Source organism: Fukomys damarensis, unplaced genomic scaffold, assembly GCF_012274545.1.
Source record: "Fukomys damarensis isolate Sample0158 unplaced genomic scaffold, DMR_v1.0_HiC HiC_scaffold_26, whole genome shotgun sequence".
In the NCBI taxonomy this organism is placed as follows: domain Eukaryota; kingdom Metazoa; phylum Chordata; class Mammalia; order Rodentia; family Bathyergidae; genus Fukomys; species Fukomys damarensis.
The window spans coordinates 13,845,414-13,857,423 of NW_022900938.1; the positions used below are offsets into that span (position 1 = coordinate 13,845,414).

The 12,010-nt window shown below is 36.6% G+C and overlaps 1 protein-coding gene across 3 annotated transcripts in view; it reads right to left on the bottom strand.

The window, feature by feature from the left end:
- Positions 1–8,885: 8,885 nt before the first annotated feature.
- Nup35 (nucleoporin 35) overlaps positions 8,886–12,010 on the bottom strand; it is a 37,730-nt gene continuing 34,605 nt past the window's right edge. For all 3 annotated transcript variants that reach the window (XM_010636810.3, XM_010636811.3, XM_010636812.3), the window contains exons 8-9: positions 10,643–10,807; positions 8,886–9,434 (exon numbers count right to left, since the gene is read on the bottom strand). In XM_010636810.3, the coding sequence (XP_010635112.1) occupies positions 9,357–9,434; positions 10,643–10,807 (243 nt within the window). In that variant the 3' untranslated portion in view covers positions 8,886–9,356. The remainder of the gene's footprint in view (positions 9,435–10,642; positions 10,808–12,010) is intronic.

Here is a 12,010-nt window from a genome sequence, read left to right on the forward strand (position 1 = left end):
CAGCCATGTGTCATTTAGTGACTGAGGCACATTATTGGAAAAGCATTATTAGGTGATTTTTTCACTGAGAACAGAATGTACCTAAACACAGGTATCACTAGATACAATCCTATGGGGTTACTACCGTATATGTATGTGATGCATCAATTGCAGAAAGTGTTAGGTAGCACATAGCTGGAAAAGTAAAAGGACTCAAGAACCTATAGATTAAGAATGACTCAAACCTTTTTTTTTTTTTTTTGATACCAGGGATCAAACTCAGGACCTTTCGCTTGTGAGGCAGGTGGCAGAACCATTGACCTAAATCTCCAACCTGACTCAAGATGTTTTGTAAAGAGGCAAAGTAAATCAGAGTTTAAGTATGTACATTTGGATAAAATAACAGCACTAAAAATTCATAGCAGTGCTTAATCTTGTGGATGTATTAGTCCTGTTGCTGGGACAAAATACTCAACATCCAAAATGTAAAGGCAAGGTTTACTTTGGCTGTTTCAGTGGGCTCAGACCATGGTCAACTCCCCTCAAGGCAGAAACAGCCTGGCTAATGGGCCTGGTGGAGAAAAGGCATCAAATGGTTGCGTGGAAGGAGAGAAGGAACAACAATACACTCTCTTCCAAGTCACACCCCCAGTGACCAGGCCTACTTCCCAGCATGAGATTGTGGGGGACATTTTAGATCTAAACCATAAAAGTGGAGAAAGGACTGAGATTAAAACAGGACACGTGGAAATAATTTATAAAATTCTAACTCTTGACTAGGTAGTATTTATAAGGTTGTTTACCTTTTAATTTACTAAGCTATGTTTTAATGGTGTGTATTTATATTTTATTTTGTAATTTAAATGTTTTTTTAAAAGCAGGAAGAGAGGCCAGGTGTGGTGGTGCAAGCCTGTACTCTCCCATTTATGAGGTTGAATCAGTGAGCTTGAAGTCAGCTTAGGCTACTTACTAACTTCAAGGGAGCTTGTATTACATAGCAAGACCCTGTCAGGGGGTTGGGGAAGCCAGAAAAGGTACTGCTTCATATGATTTTAAAAGTTCACGAGCAAATACACAGAAGATTAATGTCAATTGCCACACAGAATATCACAATCATCTGCCCAATTTCTAGATGTAGTCAATTATGTGATCCAAACTAAAATGTGACACCACTTCTGGCTGAGGAAGTTTTCTTGATGTTACAGCAAATACATACAGTAGCAATTCTCCCATGTCTTCCTCATTTTTCAGAGTAACTATTACTGAAGAATACCACATATTTTAACACCCACATATTAGATACAGGGGCTTAGTTGATACTGATGAACCAAAACACTCTCAAAGTTCATTAAAGTAGAACCATAAGAAAGTCAAGCAATAAATGGGGCCTTGGCACCAGTCTGTCTCGCAGTAGCTAAATCACAACACAGCCAAAGAGAACTTGATCATCTGGACAGTCTCATTAATACTGTGCTGGTCCACTCTATCTATCACATCATGTTCACTGGAACTACAGGAAATAAGTAGCAAAAGGCTTCTAAGAAGAGATTGGAGTAGGATGCACCGAGAGTCTGTTCCTCTATATGGGTAACAACCTCACTAGCAGAATCTGATACCCAATAGTCCCCATTTATACACCTGAAATGCGTTTAGAGAACCCTACTGAATGGAACACAAACTGTACTAAATCCTATAAATATACTGTTTTTTTCCCTCTACAAACCACCTACAATAGTTTAATTTACAAATTAGGTACAACCAGCAAATAGAGATTTCAATGCAATATTTCCATAAAAGTTCTTTAAAACTTGTGAAATGCCAGATGCAGTGGCTCATGCCTATCATTCCAGTTACTTTGTGGGGGGGTTACCAGGGATCAAACTTGGGTCCTCACGCTTGTGAGGTAAATGGTAGAACCAAATCCCCAGCCCCATTCCAGTTACTTGGAAGTCTGAGGCAGGCCGAATGCAACAAGGCCAGCCTGGGAAATTTGGCAAGACTATGTCTCAAAATAACACAAAAAGGGCCAGGTTATGTAGCTTAGTGCTCTCTGGATTTGATCCCCAGTACTACAAGGAGGGAAAAAGGGAGGAAGGGAAATTGTGAACTGTTTATTGCTAGGATTTTTGACCAGTTGATCATAGATAACTAAAGCCTTGGAAAGTACAATCACAGATAAAGGGGACTACTATACATCTAATTTTGGAACTCTGAGGTCTATTGAAGGTTTGCAACCACGAGGGGAAGGTTTGGAAAGTAAAGCGCTGTTAATTTTTGTCAATTTCAGCTCCTAACATATTACCAGTCTCCCATTCCCCAGGCCCAGCCCCATTCCATGTTACAGCTAGCAGTTTGTGGGAGCCAGGGTGGGCAAAAAGAAAGGACCCTGTCCTTCAAATATGGAGGACCTAAATGTACCAATAAACTCAATAAAAGAAAAAAACAAAACAAAAAACAAATATGGAGGACCTGTGTTCTGGTTGCTATTTCTTCTCACAGAAGGATGAAGAAGAGATGTACTTCTCTGCATTGCTGCAAGTCCTCCTCTCTACAAATCAAATGATCTCTGGGGAAAGAGAAAGTAGAAGGCAGGCACCCTCTTTCTCTTCTCTCTTTCCCCTTTAATATCCAAACATTAAAGTGTAGGACATTCAAAACTGATTGTATACACACATGTGGAAAAAAGGGCACACACTCAAAAAGACCTGAGAAAAGATTATGTTTACAACCTGAGGGAAGGAAAAAAGGCAGGAAATTGTGAGGAAGTGGGAAAAACTGAGTTCTAGGGTTAATACAGTATTAGATTCAAATTACCAGTTTTCAGTAACAAAAAAATCATAAAGCAAACAAACAACAGGAGTACAACCCATTCAAAGGAAATAAGTTAACAGAAACTGTTCCTGAAAGACCTAATATTATACAAAGACTGTGAGGTAGCTCTCTTAATGATACTCAAAGAAGGAAAAATGAATAGGGAAAGGAAAGAAAAAAAGATGTATTAAAAATGGAAAGAACAAAAGAAAACCTAAAAAGCATCCAGGAGAAACTGTTACTTAAAGGTGCTGAGGGATCTGAAAGCAGATTTGACCAAACATAAGATTCAATGAGCATAACACCAGAAATTATCAAAACTGAAAAGCAGATAGAAAAACTAGGGCATGATGGTGCACACCTGTAATCCTGGAATTCAGGATGCTAAGGCAAAAGGATCACCATGAGTTCGAGGCTATCCTGGGCTACACAGCAAAACCCTGTTTCAAAGAAAAAGCAATGAAGAAAAGGTGAAAGGAGCCTAGAGTATGTATGGTGCACTATCAAAGGAACCAACAAATGTACTGGGAAGTCTCAGGAGGAAAAGAAAGAAGACAGCTAGGGTAATGGCCAAAAACTTCCCAAATTTGATTTTAAAAAATAATAATAGTTCCCATCTTAGGATGGTTAAACTAAGACAATCTTCAACTTTACAAGAGTATGAAAATAGCACATATTCAGAACAAACCTTCTTTAAATTTTGAATTCTGAAGGCCAGGGATTTAGCTCAGGGGCACTGCCCCTACCTCACAAGCACAAGGTCCTGAGTTCGATCCCTAGTACCAAACATGTATACATTTCTTAAATTTTGATCTCCAAGGCTAGTAGTATGTGTTACGACACTCTTTTAATGCTGGCTAACAGCAAGTAGTCACAGCTCGCACTCAGCCACAGGATCACAAGGGTAAACAACTGATATTCTATAGCATACTCTGATACTAAAACAGTATGTTTCGTAGGTAAAGTGTGTTGAATGCATTTTTACTTATATTTTCATCTTATGATGTAGTTTTCAAGACACAACCAGAGGGTAAGATGAGAAGTAACTGTATAAACATTTAAGTAAAGCAACAAACTCAAAGAGGAACACCACCACACAGTACATTCAACTTTCTAAAGACAAAGCTTCCTAAAAGAGGCCAAGAGAAGCAATTCATTACAAAACCAGGATCTTCAATAAGATTACCAGTAGGTGTCTCATCAGAAACTTGGGAGGCCAGAAGGAAGTAGGCTGTTATGTCTGACGTACTAAAAGAAAACTAAACTGACAAACAAGAATCCTCTATCCTTCAAAAGGAAGGGAAAAATTAAGACCTTTGCAAATCAAAGCTAAGAGAGGTTGTTTCCACTGGATCTACTCCACATGAATTCCTCCAGGGTGAAATGAAAGAACATGAGTACTTCACAGTCATAAAAAGAATTTTAAAATCTCAACAACACAGTTGATGGTACTGTAATAGCAGTTGTACCTTTATTTTCTGTTCTCTACATGATTTAAGAAATGCCTACATTTTAAAAAACTATTTGTCTAAAACCTAGAATTACTGTAACTTTGAGTTATAATTTCACATTGTTTTCTACATAACTTGAGATCAATGTATTTAAAAGAATTACTAGTTTGTTTGGGGGCATGGTGATACATAAACTGTAATTTGGTAATAATTGGAAACATGTTAAGAACAGAGCTGTAAAAGATAAGTGTTTACAGGCTGTTTAAGTTAGACTGGTATAAATTTGAGTTACATTTTAAGATAGTAAAGGTAATCCCCATAGCAAACACAAAAAAAGAGCTAAAGAATACAAAGAAATGAAAAAAATAATTTAAACATTATATTACCAAAAACTCAACTACACAAGAGAGGTATAGAAAACAAATAGCAAAAGAATAGAAACAAATCTTTGCTTATTAGCAATTACTTTAAATGAAAATGGATTAAACTTCCCAGCCACAAGACAGATTGAAAAATAGATCAAAACACTAGATCCAGCTACATGCTGTACTCACTTTAGATTCAAAGATAAAACAGACTGAAAAATAAAAGAATAGAAAAGAGAGATTATTACTTTTAAATAGTAATCAAGAGTAGGCGTGTCCATACTAATACTGAACAAAAAAATCAAAAAAGGTTACCAAGAGACAAAGATATTATATAATAAAACGTTCAATACAGTAAGATGCAACAATTATAAACATTCCTCTACATGACAGAATATCAAACACATGAAATAAAATATAGTAGAATTAAAGGGGAAAACAAATCCTATTCAATAATGAATATAGAGCAATCAGACCAGAAATAAATAAGACTTAACACATAAACCAAGTAAAGCAGACATACTCAAAAGACTACCCAACAGTATGCATAACAAAACCCCAAGCCCAAAAATAACAAAATGGACACAATACAGACAACAGCAATAATTAATGGAGAATAGTAACACCACAGAGCAGGGAAATAAAATTTGCTGCTTCTTTTTGTTTTGTTTTTGGTGGTGGTTATCAGAAGTTGAACCCAGGGCCTCACACACACAATGCAAACATCTATTACTGAGACACATCTTAAGCCCTTTTCATTTTATTCTGAAACAAGGTCTTGCTCCTGTGCCCAGGTTGGCCCTGAACTTGTGATCCTCCTGCCTCAGCCTCCAAAATACCTAGATTACAGGTGTGTGATACCATGCCCTGCAAAAGATGTTAACTTTGTTCTTCCCCTGGCATAGTGCTGCAGTTTAATTCTTGCTCTTGTAAGTCACTGACTGATTTTGCCTAGACAGCCAAATACCAAGTTTATGTCTCGCTTTTGGTTTTCCCAGGTTAAGGAGAATGCTTCCTCAGGAGGTAATTCTAAATCCCCTGCTTGTTCCAGCCAAGACTCTCCATATTTTATACACATGAAGTATGTTTTTGTTTCCAAAATATCATTCTCCTAGGGCCAGGGAGTTAGCTCGGTGGTGCCACTGCCTGCCTCGCAAGCACAAGGACCCAAGTTTGATCGCCAGTACCAGAAAAAAAATAAAATAAAATAAAATCTCATTCTCCTAATCCTTTTTGTCTCTTTTCTGACTCCTAGTCATCCTCCATTATTACAACTGTTGTTTTGCTGGCAAGCACTCTACCACTGAGCTTCACTCCCTGCTCACAAGCTTCCATTTTTATCTATTTCCTTTAAAGCATTTCCTGTTGCTGCTCTGCATTTATTCTGGTTTAAATTTGAGTAATTTTCCTTTTTCTAATTTTTTTCTCACATTTTTTCACATTCTGATTATTATAATTCACATCCTGCATCAATTTATAAACATCTTACAATCAATTTTAAGGGCTAAGTCATAGTTTTTATATATTTTATGGGCTTGCCTCTTTGGTGTGCTGAGGATGGTGTTGTTCTTTGTCCTCTGTTCTTTTTGTAACTCACTGTGACGACAACTTTAGTTTCTGTGTCAATGGGCTTTTCTGAACTTTTCCTAGGTATGGTTCTGGGCCTTTCTAGCTTTACAGGAATCTTATTTCTATCTCCTTTTTTGTTTTTTAAATGGTGCTGAATACAGTAGCTTGCTTCCTGAGATTTCTCTGGAATATTTTATTGGTACCTGGGATCAAACTCGGGACCTTGAACTTGCGAGGCAAGAGCAGTACCACTGAGCTAAATCCCCAGCCCTGGAACATTTTAAATAATTGATGTGATAGACACAAAAATGAGTAAGATATCGAGGGAAGATGAAACTCAAATATTAGCAAACAAATCTTTTTTTAGCCAGAGAACAAACTTCATGTTCCAAGAAGCCCTATGGAAATAAAATATACCCTCCAAAAAAAAAACAATTAGCTGGTCGTGGTGGCACACGCCTGTAATCCCAGCACTCGGGAGGATGACACAGGAGGATCACAAGAGTTCAAGGCCAGCCTGGGCAAGACAGTAGGTTCAGGGCCAGCCTGAACTTACAAAGGGAGACCTTGCCTCACAAAAAAAGAAGAAAACAACCACCACCACCTAGCCCTTTGACAAAAAATGTGTGCACACATGCACCATCCAAAAAAAGTTTTCTTAAGGGAAATTAATAGCCAGTTTTACCTTGAATAATTGAGTCCTGCATGTAACGAAACAGGACATAAAATATAACCCTGTATTAAGTTGGAAGAGAAAAAGTGCAATGCAGGTTTATGATAAAAAATGCTCTCTAAATGTAATGGTAAACAGATTGTCATCCATGCCAGGACATCCCTTACACCACTTCATCTCAGAAAACTGAATTATTCCACTGTAGTCTGATGTGATTTAAGAAACACAGCAAAACCTTCCACATAATAAGTGGTTTTAGTTATTCTTTTAAAAATGTATGAAAAGGTGATGCAGACTATGAATACATGTACCAGAGTCAAATGCCATTTCCATTAAAAACCTCTTTCTCATAAGAGCCACTTTGATATATTCTTACTGGGGGGGGCTAATTTGAATAAAAGGACAATGATCGTAACTGACTGCAACAGTGCATTTTAAAGATCACCAATGTATAGAGCTGGGGATTTAGCTCAGTGTTTCCACCGCCTACCTCAAAAGCATAAGGACCCGAGTTTGATCCCCGGTACCACATACTAAGAAAAAAACAGTGATATCAGAAACAGAAACAAGACAAAATTTGTTTAAGATCATAAGACACCACTGCAGCTGTCAAGGCACCAAGCATCACTCTGAAAGCTGCTAAGGGGAAAGGAGCTAGGTATCCAGCCGCCATTCTGTGTGAATGTATACGTTGGTAACCTAACAGCCAGAGTAGAGCAAGGTTCTTCTACACAAGGAAATTCCACCATGTACATGCAAAGGTAATGACAAATTTGGGGAGAAATCACCATTTTACAGTCCTTCGTGAAATAACTGATTCAGGCAAGTACATCAATGCAGCTTTTTTTTTTTTAATACAGGCTTTTTAAAACAATGTGTATAAAGGTTGTAGGGAACTTTCCAATGGAAGTGTCAGGCTTCTACTCATTGCCCAGTGATCAAGCTAAGCATAATTAAAAGTGAGACAACTAGCTATATACCACTTGTCTTAATGTAATATAAAGTACACTATACTACTAACAAGTATCTTCTGCAAACACAAAACGAGAAGCTAATTAATCCTCTCTAGCCCTGACTTCTGAGGTAAGGAATAAATAAATGACAAGTTGAACAAGGAAGCAACTGACTAAATTCAGACTGTGAGACACTATGTGCAAATCACATGGCTCCTTCAAAAAGTCATACATAGTCTGCTGGATGGAGGGGGTTAGAGAGGGAACTCGTTTACATTTTAAGGTACTTAGGAAAAACAACAAAATTTTTTAAAAGTACATTACGCAGACATAGTTTAGATTGTGGTTTGAAAAAACCAAACATTAGTACTTCATTTTGGAGATAACTAAGAAATTTTTAAATCTATGGAATATTAAATATTAAGAAATTATTAACTGTTGAATAATATACTGGTACTATGAAATGTTCATTTTTTAAAATAAACTCTCCAGTATTTAGATTAAAATTTCATCTGAGATGTACTCTAACATGTCCCTGTCAACATGAACCACTGGAAGCTGGGCGTGATGGCGCACGCCTGTAATGCCAACACTCGGGAGGCTGAGGCAGGAGGATCACTGTGAGTTCGAGACCAGCCTGGGCTACATAGTGAGTTCCAGATCAGTCTCAACTACATAGGGAGACCCTGTCTCAAAACAAAACAAAACAAAACCCAAAAAAACAATATGAACCACTGGTGGCACACACGTGACTGTTCCGTGGGCGGCCTGTGCTCCTGGTGGTACAGTCCTTGCAGGGACAGCATGTGCCCCCAGTGGTTCAAGCACCCTAGCAGCGAGGCACACAAATTATGGTCTCATGAGTGTGTTAAACAAAAGAACCAACTATGGCAAAACTTAATGATAAATGAAGCTGGATTACAGGTCTGTGAAAATTATTATTTTCTCTACTCCACTGGACACCTAAAACCTTTTGTAAAAATAATATATCACCCTTATGAAAAATATTCAATACATATAATTGGCAAAGTTTTTTAATCAAGAAGTTTTATTAGTAGTATTTTTAAAAGAATGGGTTTTAAAACACCAAAGGATGATAATTCAAGACAGGACATATACAAAGATAATTAAAATATTAAATACTATCTAAAAGACCATAATTCAAACTAATTATAATCATTGTGCCTTGATACAAGCAACTTCATGAAATTCACCCATCTTCTCACAAAGACCACAGAGCATCCCACAAGTTCAATCATTTAATTTACAGTAATCGATGCTGGTTTTTGTGTGTCAGCATGCACTATCACAGAGAGCACAAAATCCGATCTACAGGAATTTTTAGTTTCCTTTGAAAAGTATCTCAAGCATCTTTTAAAATGCGAGTTAGTGACAGGCTGTATCCTTACAGAAAAAGGCTTCTAGAAAAAGTATGAGACAGCTAGCCAGAACTGCCCTGAGTGGTTATACAACTAACCGAAGGAAACTGGCGGTGCTTGGGGAGCTGCTTTTAGTGTAGCAACCTCCTCCTTGGTAGTTCTTAGTTCCTATCATACTACCAACCGAACATGTATTCCATTGCTTTGGATACAAGACTTTCATCTTTTTTTGGCGTTTGTCTGTCAGAAATAACCTACGAAAAAACACAAACACATGCAAATTAAGTTACGGTTCCATCAGTGATAGTCAGTTTTACAATTTAAAAGCTGCTTTAAAAGTGAAATTCAAAAATACATTTATCACACTAAATTACATATTTTATAGATTACAACATAAAATATCCTAATGCTTTTAAAAGGGATAAAATCTCATTCCTTGACAAGGTAAAAATATCTGTTCATTAAATTAGAAAACTGAAAAATACAACAAATGGGGAATTCAAACAGGTTTGGGAAAACAAGTAATACAATGATCTCTAAATTTTAGGAGAAACAAACTATTAAACATTGACAGACAGGATTTAGCTCAGTGGCACCACAACTGCCTTGCAAGCACAAGGTCCTGATTGATCCCTATTACAAAAACAAACAAACAAAAACAAAACCTAAATAGCCACTACTTGCCTTACTAGAACACAAGTATTTTATATGCTCATATTCTGGACCTGTGTTTGCAGCCGACAAAGCCGAACTCTTGGAGAATTACAAGGAGACAATAATATATTCAGTGAGAACCACAATTCTTTTATCATTCTTCAAAAAATACAATTAGCTTTTAAAAACTTTTGAAATAAGTTTTTTCATCTATTAAAATAAAAGCTAGCAAATGTCTTTTTTCAAAACCAAGACTATTCCACCCAAGATTTTTCACTTGTGATACCATCAGTTTTAGGCAACTGAATTGAATTTAAAGCTGCATCATACCAGCAATGTGTACAGAAGTCTGTTTTGTTTTTGTTTGTTTTGTTTTTTTTTGATGCCAGGGACTGAACTCAGGACCTCACGTTTGCCAGGCAGGAGCTTCTAAGCTAAGTCCCTGGCCCCCAGAAGACAGTCTGTACATATACAAATATAGTAGAAAAAAAGCTTTCAGAATGTTTTAAGAATACCTATGAAAAACAAACTGTATGGTGTTAGGGATCAAGCCCAAGCACTGTATATGCTAGGCAAGCGCTCTTCCAGAGCCACAACCCCAGCCTTGGTATTTTAAAAGTTCAAGGCAACCTTCTAATCAGGTGAGATTCTACCTTTATTTTGAAAATTCAAGAAGTTTAAAGGTTTCATCAAGCCAGTCATTGCAGCAGGAAATAATGAATAATACACCGATCAATCCAGTGAAACCGCTAAACATGGTATGCTCTCAGCCTTTTAGTACATTTTTTTAATCCAATCCTTTAAATACCTGGTAGTCACTAGTAGAAGCTTTGTATGCTGTAGCAAGAGGCCTCATGGTGGAAATCCTAGGAGTACTTCCAGGCTGCACTGGTGTACCTAAGGTTTTGATTGGTGGTGTAAAGGCTAGAGACGAAGACAACAAAGCACCTCTGTCACTGTTTTCCATAACACTCTGGAGAAACAATGAAACAATTCCTTTTATTATAAAGCTAACACCTATTATCCAATATTACATAACACTTCAAAAACATGTATTAAAAGAGGCATATTTTTATCTAATTAACCTTTCAAATAGTAGAAGACAGTATGTTTCTTGGTATTTGAGATCTAATACTCCATCAAATATCTCAATTCAGTTACGACAAACAACCTCAACACAACTCCAGTCCACAAGAATCTCCTAACACTGAAAAATCAGCAAAGACAAAAAGAGAAAAGCATTGGGGAAAACTGGACAGGAAGCTAGAAATGAAGTCCAAAACTGTTAGTTCCCATAACCCAAAACAGTCCTCTACCCTCTGTGAATATCTGTCATAGAACAATACAATAATTTCTCAATTGCACAGCTACAATTTTAAGGACAACATGTCTATTTTGCTTACTAATGTGAATATACCAGCACCAAATACAATTCCTAGTATGTAGTATAAGTCTGAATATACTTACAGTATGTTCATAACAAATTTATAAGCCACAAAGATTAAATTACACTCAGAATTGCTTAATACATAAATACAATTCTTTAATATTTAGAACTAAGGCCTGTCATGTAAAGATACAAGATCCCAATGATGAATGTAACTATACTGTATACCTAAAATGTACCAATAAACTCAATGAGGAAAATAAATAAATAATTAATTAAAAAAAAGAAATAGACATGAGTAACAAAAAACTTCAGCTACTTAAAAGTTAACCATTAGTTACTGTTCATGTGAACTAGTTCACTGTGAAATACTGTCATTCAGTTAAAGTACTTAAAGAATCTGACACTGCTTTACCTAAAACGGATGAATGGTCAAAAGACCTATTATATGGGCTTCAGCTGTGACAACTCTGTGGCCAACTTACTTACACATACTTTACCTCTCTGACATATAAAGGGTTCAGGATGATTATCTCTAAAGGCTTGTAATTAAGTATTTTTGTCTTACCACAAAAAATAATATAGGGGTGGGGAAAAAATAAACATTTTATAAACTAAGAAAAAGAAACACAGTGAATCCAAGTGACATAAACACCAATGTTATTACTCTAGTCTCACACTCTTCATGTAGACCAAGCTATTTTTTTTCAGCTTTAATTGAGTTTATTGGTACATTTTAGGGATACAGTACAGTTACATTCACTGTTGGGATCTTGTACCTACATTCAA